Source organism: Sipha flava, unplaced genomic scaffold (genome assembly GCF_003268045.1).
Source record: "Sipha flava isolate LNK unplaced genomic scaffold, YSA_version1 3_pilon_pilon, whole genome shotgun sequence".
NCBI lineage: Eukaryota > Metazoa > Arthropoda > Insecta > Hemiptera > Aphididae > Sipha > Sipha flava.
The window spans coordinates 263,794-285,327 of NW_020273108.1; the positions used below are offsets into that span (position 1 = coordinate 263,794).

Sequence of the window (21,534 nt, forward strand, 5' to 3'; positions counted from 1 at the left end):
ACCGTATACCGTCATATTCCCATCATCAGCTGCGGTTGTCCTTTGCAGTAGCAGCAGCAGCACACATATAGGTATAGCTGATATTACGTGTGTAGCGTAACGGTGACGGTTCCGGTAGGGGCTTTTTGTCTTTTGAGGGGGCGCGTGGGGAAGAGTTATGTTGGTCAGAACTGTCGAGAACACTCAGCGCGGAAATTAGATTGCGGCGATATCGCAGCGGTTGTGATACATTACGCGTGTATATGGCGAGCGCGGTGAAATCGAAAAAGAAAAATCAGTCAGGGGGTGGGGAGGAGACACTGTAGAATTTAAGGGACTACTGGTGCGTTTATTATACTATCGTGGAAGGAGAAAGAAAACTCGTCGTTGCTCAGCCCCGTATTGTTCCATCACGATTGTTATCACGAATCGGAGTAGCGATCGTTTCCTTTCCCGCCCCAATCACGCGTGGACGCGAGGATAACTAATCGCGGCGGCGGATCGGTTTTCGGGGAATTTCACGCGCGAACGTAACGGCTAACACCTATGCCGTGTGCAGTTCACGCGAACGTTAACACTCGCGGAAGTGTATCCTTATACCATGCGTGCGTACGTGAACGTGAACGTGTGTGCGTTGTCGACGCGCGCGTTGATATCGATTGTGGTCTCGCGGTGCGGCGGCGGGTCGGGGGGATGCTCGTTAATAGCAGTTTCGGCGGCGGCAGCAATAGCACACGCATACGGGCACGCACGCACACGCACACATTCGCGGGCACCGCCACCGCTTACCGCAGCGACCAGCAGCGCTAACTGCGGCGGCGGCGGCGGTCGACAACGACGAGCGGACTTGGACTGCGTTGCGGCGACTACGACGACTACCGCGGCGAATCTACGCGGACGGCGGCTCGCGACGACGGCGATCACCGAGGCGGCGGCGGCGACGGCGGACGGACGATTACGACTTCGAATACGAGTACCGCGTCGTCAACGACAGAGCAGCGTCAGTGGCACCGGGCGCAACGAGTGTGTCGGTCGTCTGTCGGTCCGGTCCCAAGCATAGGTCGAACACACGCGTTCGTGGCCAATCCGGGGGGAGGGGGCCCGTGAGTTACACGCGCCGGTAACGACACTATACTATCGCGTTATTAGCCGTTCGTTTGCTTCACCTGGAAACCGTGCACTTCCACCGGTGTTATCTCGTTAATCTCGTAATTTTCGCCGCCGTTGTTGTTGCACTCGATTTAACAATAACAACAATAATAATAACAGTAACAACAATAATAATAATAACAATAACAATAACAGTAATAATATTGACAGTAATTCTTATATTATTACTATCAGATCGTAACGTCGGTCACGCGGTTAAAAGTGTACGTGGTCACGCGTCCACCGAACGATACACTCCGTAGGTGACGGTCACGCGTCGCACAGACAAACGTTTTTCGCGTGCAACGGCTGCGGAGCCGATGGAACCCACGGGCACCAAGTCGGCGTCAGAGCCCGCGGCCTCGACGGCCGCGCCGAACGCCAGACGGTTCGAGGACCGAGCCATCGAGAGCCTGTACCAGAGTTACAATGCGAAGCAGAAGCGCGCGGCGTTCGCGTGCTACGTGTCCGCGTCCGTGCTGTTCGACGTGTACTGCCTGTCCGTGTACGATGCCCGGTCACCGTGGACGTGGACGCTGCTGGCCGCCAACGTGACAACGCTGTTGTGGTGCCGGTTGGCCGGTGGCCGGCGTCAGTATTGGACCGCGGTGGCCCACCTGGCCTGGCTGACGGCCGTCGTCCAGGTGGTGTTCCACATGGTGGTCAACAAGGCCGAGGGCGCCGACCTGCTCGGCTGGATACTGCTCTACGATTACCTGGCGTACGTGTCCTTGCCGCTGACGCTCGCCCTGTGCATAGCCCTCAGCGCCACCACGTGTTTCACGTACGTGCTCACCATGGCCCTGCTCGGCGGTCACCACTCGTACCTGGCTCGACAGGTAACAAAACCAGCACTCGCCGCGCGAACCGGACGCTCGTCACCGCATGACGGCGACAAGGTCTTACGCACGAAAACGCGCGTATTACCCCGTGCACCGACCGCGTAAGAACGCGTGTCCGCGGACAGACAATGGTGGGCACCGCAGCGTACGGCCGAGTAACAGAAACACGTCCGTTTTATTTTTCCTTTTTTTTTTTCCTTTTTTTTTTTCTTCGCGCGTCCTCCTCCCCTCGGACCTGGTCTCAGAATTTCTCTAGCACGTATCTATACTGTCTACACTGTGCATGTGCCTGATGAAATTCCACGAAAACACTGACGTTCATCGTTCCCGCGTAATGCAGTACCACGCGTGACGACATATAGTTATACAGTACGTTATGTACACGCGTAAAAAAGAACTTCTGAGACGAGATCTGATGCAGGTTGTACGTAACGTACGAAACGCGTTGAATTCGTGCGTGTCAACGCAAAAATCGGTACGTTTTACCCGGTCAGTGTCTTCGAAAGCTACGGGGGCTCCTTATTTACTTATTTACTGTTCACACTGTAAAACCGCGTCGTAATGAAATGGTTTTTATTTGCTACCTACTTGTTTGTACACGTGCACGGGGGGAAAAAAAAATAAAATCGCAATAATAGTACACATTCGTCGGTCGGTCTACGTAGGTGTAGATTCATAAATATTGTTCAGTGAGCCGAAAAAAACCACGTTGACGAAATTTAATTTAATCGTCTTGTGTGAACACGTTCGATTTTGTGTTTGATTGAAAATGAATTTCCACTCAAACGTGTTACATCGATTCATCTTTTCTACTCTTTAATAAATAAGCGTTTTCGTGATAGTAGAAGTTTAAGTAGTTGTAATAGTAGTAGTAGTAGTAGTAGTAGTAGTAGTAGTAGTAGTATTAGTAGTAGTAGTAGTATTAATGGGTGAAAGCATATGTTTATATTTTATATTTTATATTCGCGTAGTAGTGTGATCTAAAAAAAATAACATTAATATTTATATTACTCTATTCTCTTTTATTGAAAAAAAAAAAAAAAAAAAATGATATCGTTTGAAGTGGCGTAAAAAAAAAAAAAAAAATGTATAGAGTTAATATTTATCTGACTCCCGCAAAAAAAAGGTTGGATATTTATACTACAGATCTTGTAGTGTGTTTTGAATGTTATGATTGTAATTTACAAGCATTTTCATTGATTTTTAATCACATTGTTTTAATGTTTATTCTCGACTGAAAATTAAACCGGTAATAAATAATTGCCTACTATTGAGATACATAATTTTATATTGTAATAGTAAAATAAAAATTATTTTTCCGTGATATAAAGTTATGGTTTTCATTTTATTGTTTAAAAATTGGTAGGTACCTTCTTTAATCAATTATTGTACTAGCATTTTTCAACGCCAATCAAATCAAATCTTCAAGTATACCTATTTAATAGTTTTAAAATTGTTTAATGAAAAACACTTCGTAAATGCACATGAAAACGTATTGAAATTGAAATTGATTTATTTAAATTTAATTACAATTTGTATCTTTATAATTTAACTGTCATCTAAAATATAAATAATTTGATCTTTATATTTGTTCTTTATGTTCTTCAGACTATTGAAACATAGATGTATTGAATTCGGATATAAAATGCTCAAAAGGTATTCTAATATCGTTTTAAATAAATATTGTGCATATTGGGAATGCTTACTCACTTAATACTAATCAACTGGGTATTACAATTATAACAGAATATTTTTATTGATTTCTGCTCTATAATATTGAAATTAAATTATACATGTATTAAACTTACCTTTCGGCTTTTTAGTTGATGGCGTATATATATTATATATTATATAATAAATAGTTTATATTCTATGTATATAAAATTCTCTCCTCACAGTGTTTTTTATCGAACTCATCTGAAACGGATTGATACCAATTTTCATGAAATTTTTTGTGAGTATTTGGTGGAACTGAGTATAGTTTCTAAACTATTTTTCAACCCCCTAAGTGTTATGGGTGGGCCACCCTAAACTTATAAATTATATATCTATGATATAAGCGGAGTCATTGGTTATATCAGTGACAACTGCAAATTGTAAATATCACACATTATTGTTGAAATAATAATATTGTTTGTATATAAATAGTTAAAAAATTAAAAATAAAAATGTGTTCTATTTGACCCAAAGGGGCCAATTTGAGTTCTCGAACAAATACAGATACAAACATGAAAAATATAAAAGAGTAAAGAACAGATGAATAAATCCAATCCGATAATACAAATGTGCGTGTGAGTATGGCGAAAAAACATTTGCTGGGTCAGCTAGTAATATATATAATATTAATATATATGTTATACACGTACAAATAATACACATATACGTAAAATGTTTAACTACCTTTTTTCTCATACACCAAAAATGAACTAAAAGAATATTGAGTACAACCTGAAACGTTCAAATCGTTTTGGAATCAAATAAATAACCCCATAGGTTGTATGTTTTCGAATTGTTAAAGTTTTTGTACTATCTAAAAGGCGAACAATACGCCATTATTAAATATTTACATTTTGAATAGTTCCAGTTTAGTATACTACCTACGTATTACATGCAACATTTCTTGGTGTTTAGTACACTAAAAAGTTTTTATTAAAAATGTCTGAGTTAACAAAAACACAAAACTTTATTCGTGCTTTTCTGCAATGTGTTACATGTCTGGAAATATGGAATCATAGCGTCGCTATAGTTACACATTATATAGTTGTCCCAGCTGTTGAAGTTCTAATTATGGCACTTACGTGAACGCAAATTTTGCCGAATTCCAAAAAATTTTGGTTAAACCATTATAACTAACCAGGTGTTCATTTTTTTTATTCTGATTAAATGACAAATAACAAAAACCCTGAGTTTTTGAAAATTGACTATCAACTGCTATTGAAAACATACAAAAATTAGTTCAGTATATAAAATACATTACAAAGCGAATTGAAATAAAATAAACTCAGTTTTATTAAAAAAATTATTAAATATATGCTAAATGTTATATTTTAATATTATAATAGTTACTTTTATTTTTAAAATTCGTATAACTATTCGAAATAAATGGTAACATTTATGAAAATATATTTTAAATTTTGGATAATAAAGTTTAACGAATTCCGCACAATTAGTATGCACTTCATAAGTTTAAATACTACGAAGTTTTAAATCAGACATTAAGTGAAGGTAATAACTGCAGTTTGTTAACAGGTAGTGCATTTCTTAATAAAATAATAATTCATAATCTTAAGAATTGTAATAATTAAATGTTTTCAAAACATTTTTGAATACTGAATGTATGACTTATGATACATGAATATGTATCTATTTAACTATGTGTTTACATTGATGTTATGGAAAAAACTGTTAATGTGATATGTATAATTAAAAATTTTTATATTTCTTTATAAAGTAGAATTATGTATTAATAAACAATTATTCTTCGAGTTATAAGTTATACTTGGTATTATATATATTAAGAATAATATAATTAAATGGGTTTTAAATCATACTCCAATACAAGCAATAATTATAAATCAATTATTGAGTTGAAAAAAAATATTTTCAATAATTATACTCAAAAATAATCCTGAACAATATGTACATATATAATAAATTTATATTCATAAATTCATGGACTATATTTTTGTTTTTGAGGTCTATTTTATTTAGTATTAATTTAATTAATTGTATACTAGATATTATTATTATTCTAATTTAGACAATAACATATAATAATTAAATAGGTAGCTAATGCTTGTTCAAATAATATATTTATTGTATTTCTTAATTTTTATTATATTTTTCTATGGAATATATTTTTGGGGATTACATAATTTTATATATAATAAATATTAATGTTAAAAACATTGAATGAATTATTTATAACCATCAGGTTTCTTTTGTTTGATAAAAAATTATTCAGCTAAACTTTGGTTATTTTATTTAGTCTTGATTGCCGAGTTTTCCCTGCAGCCTACGTTTGACATTAAGTTCCGTGGTGGATTTATTTAAAGAATATTATTATTCAACAAGGAAATAAAAATAACTAATTTTATTAAAGAAATGTGTATGCATTACCTCAAATAATAAAAATTGATCTAAAAAATAATTTATACGAGTATAAAATGGGTATTAATTAATAATCAAACAGATGTACAGTAATTCATTATAGTTTTGTTTTGATTCTGACGTCAAAATGATACATTTGATTAATTTTTATAATATGAAAAATACCATCATAAGATTAAAACTCAAAGGACCACATTAAGATATTTTGGTGATATCGTCCATCAATATTCTAGTAGCGTTTGAAAGTTATAAACATTAAAAATAAAAAATCTATTTTTGAAATATTTAATCCCACAAAAATATACTGCATTTGAGCGTTTATCCTTTTGTGCTGCTCCGTTTGTCGAACATAATACTGATGGCCTGATGGCAGGTGGTAGTAGTGAAACACTGAAAACTTTGAATCGGTTGCAGATCGAAATGAAAGACTTATTAAAGTTTCATGTAAAAAATAAAAATTACATTTAATTGTAAAATTAAAAATTAGCTTCGAAATATAAGTAAATAGTTGGAATAAATATTTACAAATTTAATAAAAAGGAATTTTGATGTATATTATGTGTGTTATTAGTAATATAAGTACATAACTCAGTATCAGTAGAAGATGCCAAACAAACTAGTGAACAGTTTACTTTTAATACGGTCATAATACACTAATTGTTAATTGAAAACAATTGCTAATTGTTTTACTTGCGATAAATTGACATTTAATATTATCAGAAGTCCCAATAAATAAATACAATAACTAATAATTACTACAATACTTATATATGTTTCACTTTCATAGCATTTAATATGTACATTGATCTTACCATGTGTTTATTATTTCACATATACATTTTGGTTTACTAGTTCTAAATATGTAAATTAAACATGAAAATAAATATATTAGAAACAAAATAAAATAAAAACATTGTACATTTTTGACTATATTGATAATATATAATTGTATAAATGTATATTAGTTAAAACCATAATATAATATCATAGAGAATATAGTATATATTATATATTATATACTCCATAATAAATTATCAATGCATTGCTGTAGGCTAAATATTTAATTACATTTACTTATATATATTGATAATTCGAGACTTTTGTAGATATATGGTAAAATAATATATAGTAAAAAAATAATTAATCATCAGTGTTATTAGTAATTAATTTCACATTTGTTATGATTTAATTCTGAATAGTTTTAGACTAAGAGAAAAAATACGAAAAGAAAAAATATCATTCGATTATGCGTGGTCAATTATTCAATAATTATATTTCCTATGGTTTTTAATTCAAATTATTCAGTATATTCAAACGTGGTGAAGATCTAAAAAAAGTATTTGATTAGCTAATGCATAGTTTTAATTGTAGTATTTCAGCAACTGGCTGATAGAGTACTAAACAAATGTAATTAAATATAATTTATAACATTAAAAAGGTCATAAACTATATGTGAAAACTCTAAAGCGTTGATTCCATTGATGTAGTGTGATACTTTTAAAAAATATAGTATGCATGCATAACGCAATGCATCATAAGTTAAAAAAAAAATCCCACGTATTTTTGAGAACAAAATAGATTTTCAAATATATTGTCAAATAATTACATTAGTAAAGGTGTGAACATAAAATTTTTATATGGTGTTTTAGTGTATTAATTATTTACCAGTGTGTCTAGGTTATTTCCATTCCAGGTAAAAACTTTAAAATCCGTACAAAATTGAAATCATAATATTTAAAAAACATCTTTGTTTAGTTGTAATGTAACTTATAAATATTCTTCCAGAACACATTTGCACCTAAAACATCAAGGATCTAACCAACATTAAGCAACGGAATACTTCTAAAAATGTTTTAAACAAAAAAATAAAAATAAAATTATAACAAATATCATTCATTGTATACAATGTTTAAAACATTTGTAGCAATTATCATAAAAGGCAGAAGGATGAATTGACGTGTACGAATTAGAAATTGTTACGATAATTAAAAGCTGGCACGCGAATAGGAATTTGGCTGTACAATTTAAGACTAAATTTATTTGTATCGCTCAACGATTTTTTAAACACATTTAAAGGATGTAAATTTTATATTATCATATATTTTAAATATGTATATTATTTTATAATTTTCAATAAAAAAATAAACAAGACTAATTTATAAATACATTTATGTCGTTTTATTTGACAAGTTCTTAAAAAAATCGGTTGTCATATAATATTCATATCCCTTGCACAGGGACCACTGTTATATACCTATACCTATATCTAGTAAAATAAAAATAAATTAGGTCATTCAAATAAATGTTTTAATGAAAAATCACTGAATGACTGACTTTTAGAATATAAAAAAAAAAATAATATGATATTATATTCTTTTTATATATTTTTTTAGCATTCTAACTGCTTGACAAATGTCTGGGAGGGAAAAATAATTATGACTTTGCAACCTAGTTAAAATGGCAGTGGAGAAATGTTGGAAGTGCCTTCTCTTACTCTTTTGCAAACTATACTTCACCGTATATCGTATGTGATATTCAGTGGGCACAATCCATACGTTATTATTAGAAGACAGCGAACACGTTGTATGGATATTGTATGCATTCTCAATGGTTTAGATAAGCACTTAATTCAAGCCATTATTATTTTTATTTATATTAGCAGAATAGTATCCAACCATACTTCGCAATATTGCAGATCCTCCCGAATATTCTATGAGAAGTAGTTGTGGGGAGAGAATGATACTCGTACAGTAAATATATTCATTTACCCTAAATAATAAATATTCTACCGACACGAACATAACGTTATTTATTTATATTATTATCAACCATAATCATCATTTTTATTTATGCATAAAATTGCGCATTTTCATGTACTCGTAACTAAAATATTTAAATTATTTTATTATTATTATTGTTTTGCGAATAGTTGGCGGGACAAAATTTTATAATTTATTTCTATCTATGCAAATAAATTATAACTATTAATACATACGTCACATTTACTCAATCTATATTAGGAGAGTTCGTCGTTTAACCGTTGAATAATAAAATATAACTTAGTTCGATTAAATATTGTAATTTATAAACTCAAATATAATCAAATGTACTCAATTTGGATGGTCAAACGTCAAAAATTAGCGGGTAAAAAAATATATAAACAAGAATCCGAATACAATTTAATTTTTCATTTATTTATTTTTTATCAGTGTAGTTTTTTAGCTTTTGTAGAGTAATAGTTTGTTCAAGTTCGAAACTTTAAAAAGAAAATATTGTAACTTAGTGCATGTGTGTATTCCTTACAATATACGTTTATTAAAATAAATACGATACTCCAGTGGTTCTCACATCGGACAAACGTAAATAATCCAATCTAATGCACCGGTCTGTACAACACAGGAAATAATAATTTTCGCAGTGGAAGTACCAGGAATTTTATACCCATGTGGTCCCGTTTGTGGGTAATTATTTTTAAAAGTCAGTCTTTTGTACTATCCGTTTACCCATAGGAGGTTATCTTTCAAAGTGATATCTAACGTACACATGACACCCACAGTACCATTTTAATATTGTGGAATTTTTTTTTTTTCTAACTGTGATCCTCGTCTACCATTAGGGCTTCATCGCACGTCACACGTATTATATTTTATTATTGTTAAGAAAACCAAAAATCATTTGTAATATATGATCGCAAAGTCGTACGTTTGAGTTAAACCCGGAGTTACATCAATTATTGCACATTAACAATATCAATGTGACGTAGTAACGGGTATGTGATGTATGTGACGGGTAGCTTCGCCGGACGGATAAAATTTAAATTACAATATTTTTATTTTTTATTTCATTTGTTTCTATTTCATTCATACTCGATTGTATGATTTTTTTTTTTTATTATTTTCGATCCAGGTAAATGTTACATTATGATTTATTGATTTTTAGTTTATTTTATTACTATAATTCTTTTTTTTAACTCATATCACTATATAAACAATTTGAAATTTATTGAATTTACTAGTTAGTTCAACATAAAAAATATTGTTTACAGGAATATGTAAATATATTATGTATTTTTTTTTTTATTGTTATAGCAAACCTCGGCGTCATACATAAATAAAATAACTCTAGTATTTATTTTTTCGGGTGTACATATAATTTATGTACTGTACAATACGTATTTGTACGATACACATATCTTCAGTTATAATTAACCTGTGTATAGTTAATTTGTCTGTAACAATATTTACTTTTTCGGATAAATAATTCATGTCTTTTGATAATGTTCCTTGACGTTTGGGACGGATTGTTAGTTCCATCTTTAGAGTGTATGATTATAGTGCCGCTGTTGTAATTATGCTGATTGCTTTAATTGATTCTTACCTGTATTCATATTAATATCAACGCTAACCTTAATTTTTTTTCTTAACTAGTTCATAAAATAACACTTTTTATTTAAGAAGCTACCAATATAGATTATAAATATTTTCTGGTATTTATTTAATCTATAATTGTATTAATATATTATTGATATTATTACTATATTTTTTTGGTGCACTAAGAAAATTGAGTTAAAATATCGTAACTTCAACGACAAAGTTCTAGAAATATATATATATATATATAAATGTTCAATAAATAATACAAACTTTTATTTGTCACTGAATATTATAATATACGTCAATGGTCCAGTGACTTTTGAAGTTTCACCAATAAATATGATGTTTTTTTTATGTATATATATATATAATAAATAATTATTGACATCATGTTTTTATAAAATGTTAGTTGTATGTAAAATATTGAATTGATAGTATTTGATATAAATAAAATCATTCATTTTTTTGGTTAAATAATTTAAACATTATTAAGAGAAAATGTTGTATATAATTTGACAAATATTGATTATAACTAATTAAGTGATAATTAAATACTCTAATAATATGTTTAATAAAAACGTGATATTAAAAATATACTGTACACAGTTGCACTTGTAGAAATGGTAAGGGGGTTGTAACTACTTACTCAAACCTCAAATATTTCTGGATACCTGGAATTACTTTAACGATTTTCTGTAAATTTCTAATTAAATATTTGACTTAACTATAGTGAATGATAATTTTGATTTGATTGTAGTTAATCATTGTGAAGAACCTTGAATATTCAAAATAATGTATATAATACGAACCATAATGTACTAGAATTATTGCATTTGTAAATACTTTGCATCGAGATATATCCATATCTCTTATATCCATCAATGTTCCTCTGAATCTCCCTTCTATCCTCAACCCCAACTCGGAAATAGTTGTTGATATAATTATTAATTTTATTTTGGAGGCTGGTTTCTCTATATGATTACCCTTAAGACATTTTTTGTTATTAACTCTTTGCTTGTATTTTAATATTGTTTTGTTATCTGTTATATTGTTCTAAATAATTGTTAAGCTGTAATAGTTATACTAAAAGCTAAATATAAAAAAAAAAAAAAATACCTTGCATCAGTGCCACATTTAAGCTGATAGATGATATTTCTGTAACATTAATCATATTTAAAACTTCTATAGTCTATTTGAAAATATATTACTCCATGATTGTGCTTCAGCCAATATAGTTATATCATATACATAAATATTAGATATGTTTTATCCAAAAAATATTATGACTGATTATTTCTACCTAAGGAAAAATTTTCTGATATTAACTGAAAAGTTTATCAACTTTATTAAATTTATTAAATTTTTTATGTGGTAAATATTAGGTATGATAATTATTATTACCTAGGTAAACGGGACAAGAGTGAGGAAGAATACGAGGTTTACATATACGTAAACTATGATTTAAATTAAAATATCATTGTAGTTATGTTTTATTATGTGTATTTCGTGTTTTCCGTGAAAAAAAAATAAGCATTGCAAAAAATACGTTCTTTTAATTGAAAATCGCCAACGCTATAAAGCGTATCTCGTAAATCTCGTCAAGCACTATACGTCAACTTCAGAGAAAAAAATCTATTTTATGCGTACGCTGTGCATAAAAAATAGAAATTGTAATAATTAGGGTAAACGTTAGTTCGCTTAAATAAACAGACGTTTTGATGTTGTAAATTGACGAAGCTATTGAAACATACGACGGGAAAAAACGCGACTGTATTCTTATTTATTTAGTGATATATTCTTATTTATTTAGTGATATATTTTTTTTTTTTTTTCATTAGGGCTTATCAATAATGCTTTGATTTTACTATAATGTTGGTTATAAATTGTTGTTTTAGTAAAAAAAAAAAAAAAAAAAAAAATAGGGAACTGTACCTACCTATTTGCAAATAATTTATTAATATTATATACAGTGTATATATTTCGCTTTCTGGGTCATCATGGGCGTGTTCGAATAGGATGAAAATTTTAAATTATGTTTCCGTAATTCTTCCAACTGAACAATACGGGAATTATAAAAACCCTCTATAAACAGTATATAAGACGTCCCTAATACTTATCTTGGGGCCATTCTGAAAAACTAACCAAAAGTTAACCTTATGCGGTATACAAAGAGATACTCGATTTTTTTTCACCGCCTGTCAGTTCGATTTAAAGATAAAATTAAGTGACACCGACAGCATACGGATTTCAGACGGGATTACATCCTGTGTACAAAACGCGAGTCGAACGCAATATATCGAATACTGCAAGTCACAAAACGCAGGGCTTTGGTCCCAAAACAAGGGGTAACGTAAAACGTAATAGTTATGCTCATATGCTCAATTAAATAAATCCCATCAAAATATCTGGTAAACTATTAAATAACTATGGCACTAACGTTAAAATATAATCGAATAAGAACGATGGTTAACAAATTAATTGGCCAAGGCAATTACGCTCAAAACCAATGTACATAAGGTATAAAGCGATATGTTATGTACGCCCCGGGTAAATAAATATTATATTATACAAATATGTATTACACGATAATAAATTATGTACTCGGAATTCATCGGAATAACAAGTACAAGCTATAAGTAGTTACTAATTATCGTTATGTCCGAATGATATTTGATGTTTGTTTTTATAATTATTAAAATCTATGGATCTTTTATACACAGATTCGATAATTTTATCATTATAAGAATTTCAAAAGTTTTGTATAACCTTTCAATTTAATAAAAATATGATATAAATATTAATTCAAAGTTTAAACTGATCATTTCATACAAGTTTGTATTCGGTTTTAAAAAACTGCAAAAAATATTATTTTATAATATAGCTATAATATTATTATATTGTCACGATTTTACTGACTTTGTATACACCTAATGATTAATTTATAATTCAAATCCGGTCTTGCATTTATTTTTTATTTTTCACAAGTATAAACACAGTCTATATAAATTAATTCACAATAAGTATATATGATAAAATGTCTTACATAACATACATTATTTAAATAAGAAGCCACCCATTAGTTACACTTAGCTTGGCATACGTTTACAATTGATGAGATATATTTTTAATTTAAATGGTCAGGACACCATTTCTTTTTAAGTCTGCGTTGTAGGTTGTTGGGATGATTTCCTAGTTTGGCAAAAACTATTTGTAAAATAATTCTACTTCAGTTGTAACAGGTTTGATACTTATATATTGGTGGAACTTATATCAGACGTTGATGATCCGCAACATATTTTAAATAATAATAATATTGTAAAGTAAGATTAAATAAAAAGAAAGAGCGGTAAGGGTAAACATTTCCGAAGTTTAAACAGTAGGTCCTCGTGCCATACTCGGTTGAAGGCCTGAGATATGTCTATAAAATAGCTGTGCAATAATATTTTTTTTCGAGAGATGTGCTAATAGTATGAACTACTCTATAAGTTTGATGTATCATGCTGTGTTTAGGTCTGAAGTCGAACTGTGAAGCCGGGAGTATATTTATTGTGAATATATGTGGTGATAAACGTTTAAGAATACGCCTTTCACAGATTTTTGAAAAGTAGAGTAAGAGACTAATAGGTATATATGAGGTTGAAATATCCGGTGGTTTTTCTGGCTTAGCAAACATAACTATTTGTGAAAATTTCTAGCTTAGTAGAAAATATGTTATAAATGTAAGTTAGGAGCACTATTGCCTTTTTGGACAGCTATCTAGCAACTTCAACTGTTATCAAATCGTAACTTGGAGATTTTTTACGAGAGTACTTAATTATCATGTTTTTTTTACTTCATTTGGTGTAAAATATTTTATTGGACGAGTAGGGTAGTGAGAAGTTTAGATATATTTTAACATTTTCTATATGTTGTGGGTTAAGGATGTGATTGTGTGGCTTAAAGGTTTCAGATAGATGATATTGCAATAACATAGCTTTTTCGTCATCAGAGATAGATAAGGTATGTTCAGCATTTTTTAGTGGGCACGAAGAAGTTTTATATTGTAGCATGCTCTTGGTTTATTTCCAAAGACTACTATCTGTTGTAAACAGTGATTGTAATTTTTTATTCTAATGCAATTATTTTATATTTATTTATTTTGCTGGAAACTTTTTCAAAGAATTGGCTAGTTTATCATATGTTGATTTGTGAGGTGAGAGCCGGGAGGATTGATATCTTGCCGTGGCTCTGCGTTTTTCAAATATTAAGCTCCGAATTTGTCCAAGGACTAGTTGGGAATTCGAATATGTGTTATGAGGTTTGATTAATTTTGTAGCTACCCAAGCAGCTAACTGTATGAGTATGGTTAAATTATTTACCGCTTCATCTACGTCAAGTTTAGATTTTAGTTTGATGTTGGGATTTACTTGTTCATTTACTATATTTAAAAGTTGAAAATAATTAGTTTGAGGATTAAATAATTTAGGTGCTTCAGTTCAAATTAATGGGGATGCGGAGATATTAAGTAGTACTGAGGAGTGATCTGAATTTAAATCTAATATATTATAAAGAGAACAATGTAAATTTCTGTTTATTTTTTGCAACAAAGATATCTAAAATATCAGGTTTCTCCTAGGTAAGAAAGGTTCGAAGATTAAGGTAATTGGAATAATATTCAGTTTTATCAAAATTATATAAGATTCTATATGATCATAACAGAAGTTGGGAAGTGAACTAAAAATGAATTCTAGATTTAATAAAAAATCGCTATTTCGCCATGCACAGTGTTATACTGATGGTTATCTTTCAGTAAAATGTAGCAAGGTATAGAAAAATATGAATATTAATGCACTAAATAAGCTAGGACAATCTTCAACTCCTTTAATAAATATTGGTTAGGGTGGTTTGATTGTAGGATGAGCCGAAGCTGAGGGGGGTAGTTCATCAGTGATGATTTCTTCATTGGTTATTTCATTTGGTCTGAGTATATCAAATCTGTTTAGTGAAGAGAACAGTTTTTTTTTTTTGTTATTTTATTGGTGTATTCTTGCAGTGATGTTGGGGGTTCAGAATTTGAGGAAATAGAAAGATTTATTTTTATAGTATTTATCCATTTACAACTTGTTGCGATAGTACGTGATATATTCATTGTTGAATTTAATTGAGTATTCGGGGTTTTTTTTTTTTTTTTGCCTTAGTTGTATTGATATTAGAAATTAATATAATTGGCATATATCAGACTTCATTATAGTTTTTAATTAAGATAGAAACACGTAATTTAATCACTGGTCCAAAGGTCACCGCGAGTATCGGTACCTTGGAAGTGAGATTAATATTATACCATAGACTGTATCACTTAGCACGCACTTACAATTATAATATACAAAATTGGGTATTCCCTGTAGTACGAGGGTTCAACGAATTTAGCTGATGACGCAGGGTTTAATTATTCAAAAAACTACGTCAAATGGTAGAATATACGAACATTCCGGCACGGATAAGACGCAACAATTTGAACATAACGCGGGACTACTAAAAGCATGTGCATACAGTACCGCTGTCCGCGTGAGTCGTACATCACAAGTATAATATTATATCACTCTAAGCATTTATTTATTTATTTCTATATATTTCTAATTTATTTATACATTAAATATTATTCGTATTAAGTGATACGATGACAGTTTGGATTTTTGTAGATATCTAGGATATTTTCAAGATATTTTTATATAACTAATTTACACAAAGTGAAAAATTAGAAGAAAAATGTTTGGTTAAAATTAACATATTAAAGGACCTAAATACGCTATTTGCAAATTTCTTTATTCATTTGAGATCATTTTTTTTTTGTTTTTGCTATCAATTTTCAAATCAATACATTACTATCTAGTTTTTTCATAAATATTAAACTATTTTAAACTTATTATATAACAAGTGGATAATAAATAAAACCAATACTTATTAATATTTATAATAGTTGTTATGTGCTAAACTATAATTTTATATTCGGTCTCTGAAAAAATTTTTAATTTTTGTTTCGTTCCCACCACTATTGTTACACATACTTCCTTTTTAAATTTTTAAATAAACTATATTTGTTTTTCATTGGATTTCTTAACATATGATTCGAACATGTTGAACATATATAACTTATTAGTTTTATAATGTGTACATACTTAATAATATATCAGTAATTACACATATTTAAATAAAAAACAACAATCAAATATTCCGTTTTATCAATTGTTTAAATAGAACATTAAAGATCATAAAAATCATAAAAATAATTTTATTTTTATTTTTTTTTAATCTTTTTTTATTGAACAATTATCCTAAGAAGCAAATATTTTGACAAATAATAGATATTACAGAAATTTGTAAATTTACTGATATAAATTTAGCTTATACAGTTTTTTGTTTTTAGTATTTTTTTAACTGACATTTTTAAGAATTTAAATTTGAATACGTCATTATAATTTTGTGAACTAAACTGAAATATTTTATTTTTCTTTGGACGTTTGCAATAAAGACAATGTTTGCTTATTTGCTCTTTTATAATGATTAAAACATTCATAACAAATAATTTTGGTGTTATTTTCGAAACATTTTTTAATTTTAATTATTTGGCTAACCAATATTTATTGAATTGTAATATACATGTTTCAAAAAATGGATATTGAAATATCCTTAAAATTCTTAACGTTGTGATTGAATTGCACTCTACAAAAATTGCCTATATATTTCACTTTCGTGTTAATGACTTTATAAACCAACATTTAAAACAAACATTTTTTTAAATTTTTCTGAAAAAAAAAATGTTTTCAACTGAATTTAATATTATTCTTATTTACCTATCAGTTTATTAATAATAATTTAGTAATAACATTGTTTTTTATTGTTTATAATAATCATTCATTTACAACTCTTGTTAATTTTTTTCTCACAAAGACCATCTAATAGAATTTGGTTTCTTGTATAGTTAATTAATTATTTAGTTATAATTAGTTAGTTAATTAATTAGTATATTTCCTATATAATGTTTGATAATGTTTGTGGGATGTATATTAAGATAACGTTTTGATAAGTTACAGGTAAACGATCAATAATTACCAATTAATTGGATTATTAGTTATGACGTTTAGAAACATATTTACGCGTAGTAAGCGAGGGCTGATTCTACGATAGAAAGTTTTTGTAACGTAACTACACAGCATGTATACTGTTACAGTATTACTGTATATGGATATACTTGTGTAAGCATTTAAAAGTGCATACTTTGTGTGTGAGCTGTTTTGTTGCATATGATGTATTTAAAATCCAACTCTAGTCAAAATTTTTTATTATTTTTAAAATATTCACCATGCTTTAGGGTTATTATTTGATTAGAAATAATAAACTAATAATAAACAAATGCATACAAATAACAATATATGTTTGCTAGTATCTTCTCATATTTACTCTGTGAATGAATCTTTTAATTAAAAATAAATATTTATTTGTTTACATTTCACCAATACAGATATAATATCATCAAGATTTTTATATTTTGCATAGGTACCTACATAAATGAAAATCGCACACTTTAAGTTCAGTAGGAGTAAACAATGCGTGATCACGAACATGATATATTGATATAATTAAATGTTAAATAGTTTGGTGACCAATAATTATGTGTTGTGTTAATTGCATGACATTTTAAAAATTTTATTCATGTATATTACCCTGTTTACGTATAAGGTATACAACGCAACATAGATGATTTTTAAAATTAATTTAAATCATTTAATTTGCTATTTATTTGCCATTTATATGTTCATGGATGGATGTTTTTTCATATTTAGTGGATAATGCATTCTTAGGAATTTATTATTGTTACAACATTCATAAATTTGTACAACATCATAATCCATTACATTTTTATTTTAAATTATTTCTATTGAAATGTGGATCAATACTAGAGCACGCCCATTTATCTTTATTGAAATCAAACACATCAAGGATATAGTGTTATATTGCAAATATAATGTTTATAACATTAAATACACGCACATGAGTATGTATATATTGAATAATAATATTGAAAGCTGGCGATCACCTTTTTTCAAACTTTATAAATTATGTTCCTGTTTGTTCAGCGGTCTTATAAATTATTTGATATAATTGTTTTATTGTTATTGGCGTTTTATACTCGCAAGTACATTTTAATTGTACTTTTGTAGTTTGTAGATTTATAGTTTTGTACATTGTAGTTTCATTATTTTGTGCCCTGTATAACATTGTTATTTATATAAAAATGTATGGGTATGATTATTTTAATAGCATTATTATTGGTCTACATTAATAATTATTTGAAAACATTTATATGTAATGTATCATTAGTTAATTAAAAATTGTGATATGAACGAAAAAAACATTAAAAAGCATTACTATTGATAATTTATTTTTTATTTTTAACTACATATTAATAATTATAATTGGAATATCTGTATAATATTAAGAAGATAATTTTCAATAAAAATTTGTTGTATAGTATTACCTATTAGGTTTTTAAATAAAACAATGAGGAACTAAATAATAACGAAAATAGAGCATTCAGTATAAATAAATAATGTTATTGATCTCATATTTTCAATTGATATTTTGATTTTAATAGTTCTGAAAATTTTTTTATCAGAATTTTTTTTTTTTTTAAGTAAGCACTAAAATGTCTTAAATGTAGTACTTAATAGGACCTCATTTTTGTCCCTGCTAACAAATATAATATATTTGTTAAAATAAAATAAATGTTAAAGTATATGTTGAAAATCATAGAAATACATTTAATATCAAATTTAACAATATAATCATAAAATGTTAACTATTAACTTTTCGAAGAAATAAAACTATTGATTGGATAGCAATAACGTATAATTTTAACTTGGAATACGTACTTCAACATAAATATGACTACAGTCATATATTGACTGAGTCAAGATAACTCCAATTTTATTTAGTTTTATTCGATGTAATTAAATTTTTGTAGCTGTGACATAAGTTGTGATATTATGTAAACTTATAAAAGTTCAAAATATTTCACTCGAAGAAATGTAATAAAACGTATTATTATCAATGTTTATATAGTTTTTACTATCAAAAGTTTGAAAAAACTCGTGCATCCGTTAATTGTTTAGTGCCATAAGAAAATAAATATATTTATTCATTTATTTTTTTATTTTTATTATTGTAGTGTATACCTATATCGAAATTATTTGGTAAAGATTTATACATTTATGTTTTTTTTTATCATGTTTGTCGGTATTATTCTATTGTTTAATTTTCTTCTTACAATATATTGGTTTATCGATATAATACACTCACGCTACGTTTTAAGTGTTATACAACAATTACATGCTGTGTGAGTAAATGTTTATTCAAGAGGCGCTTAAATAAATATATCAAAGGACAATAAAAACAAACCAAGGAAGTTAAATTTTATTTCCTCCCTTCAACCTCAATTTGTTCGTCATCATAAATATTTATTATTTTTGTTATTATCGTTATTGCGAAACAATTGAATATAAATAATTTAAAAAAAAACCATTTCTATTATAAGCGCACAAAGGATGTGTATTGTAAAAATAATATTGGTATAATATATGGAATACCTAAGTTGATATATAATTTCCACATTAAAAAAAACCATTTGGTGGTATTATTTATACTTCTATTATACGTGGTAGATTTTAAACGGCAATCGGACTTCTTATCTTAAAACGTATAAAGTTTTCGCTATATCCAAGTCCATAAGCTCGTAATGGGTTGTTTAATAGATCATTTAATTTATATTTTGCGCGTACTTTTTTTTCCGTATAATTTTAAAAGTTTGTATTTGCAAAAACTATCAATCATTTTTATTTTACAAAAACTATACATTATGAGACAAAATACATTATTATATTTCGAGTAAAATGCATTGCATAGTAATGTAATCGTTATAGCACGAAGCTCGAATGTGATACATTTACGTCAAATTAAAATAAAATCCTGTGAAAACATATTGCCAAAACTACTGTATAGAGAATATGTATTTTACGCCTGTACTTATTTTGTTATTTTGATAATAACATTTTCGGATATTCGTTATTTTTTTCCTACCGGAAATCGAATAAAAGGAAAAATAATAGGTTAGAATTAAACATGAGTGAAAATTGATTATATGACTTGAATTCGTGCTGCGAATTATGAATATAATATTATTATGTTTTAAATAAAAGAAACATTTGTATAAAAATCATTGAACTCAATATTATTACTGCCGCTATAGACGAAGGTCAGGGAGGTGGGCACCTATTTTTTCATCGACCCCACTCACTTCCAAAATGTCTTAAGTATATGCGTTAAATGCTATGCGGTTGAGTTAAAACGTAAAAGCTAGTATAAAAAAAAAAAAATTTAAGCCAAAAACGTTATTGAATCCCTACGTATGTCGTCGATAAGAACTTGATAGTCAAAAAATGTAATATTTATTTGCAAATATTGAACAAATATCTTGCGTTTAGACTTATATATCAATTTTAATCGGTTTCAGATTTAAAAACGTGACGTGGAATTTAATATATTTCGTTCGAAACCTTACGAAAGTTCGTCATGTGGACATTTTTTTTTCTCCTAATATAACACAAAAAAAAAAAAAAAACGGATTAATCCGTATATTAACCCGGCGCACCGTTTAAAGTGTATTATTATTATTATTATTATCATACGGTGTCTTAGAGGTTATGTTTGCTGTAATAAACTGAACGACGACGTACCGTTTAATAACACCGAACGAAGAGAGAGAACGTAGTACGAGTTGACGGCGCAATATTAAACGTCATTATTTAAAACGCACAACTCGTATTTTTCGTTCGGCGCACGCGGACGGATCGCACAAATTCACCAAACGTTCATAATAAAGATAATGACAGTGAAAACGGTAAAAGATAATTTTACCGTTTTTAATTTTCAACGCGAACGTTTCGCGACAACTCGTCCGAAACCCGGTGTCCGACCACACGGCGAGGCGAACATCCCACTTGTTATTTTTATTACTTATATTTCTTCTTCCCCGCCCGCCCCCTCAC

At 29.3% G+C, this 21,534-nt stretch overlaps 1 protein-coding gene across 2 annotated transcripts in view; it reads left to right on the forward strand.

Annotated features, from left to right (window-relative positions):
• Window positions 1-915: 915 nt before the first annotated feature.
• LOC112688644 (adenylate cyclase type 3) overlaps window positions 916-21,534 on the forward strand; it is a 121,109-nt gene continuing 100,490 nt past the window's right edge. The window contains exons 1-2 of one of the 2 annotated variants that reach the window (XM_025561941.1): window positions 916-1,247; window positions 1,324-1,967. In XM_025561941.1, the coding sequence (XP_025417726.1) occupies window positions 1,449-1,967 (519 nt within the window). In that variant the 5' untranslated portion in view covers window positions 916-1,247; window positions 1,324-1,448. Of the gene's footprint in view, window positions 1,968-21,534 lie in introns of both variants that reach the window. The other variant, XM_025561942.1, reaches the window with a different exon arrangement.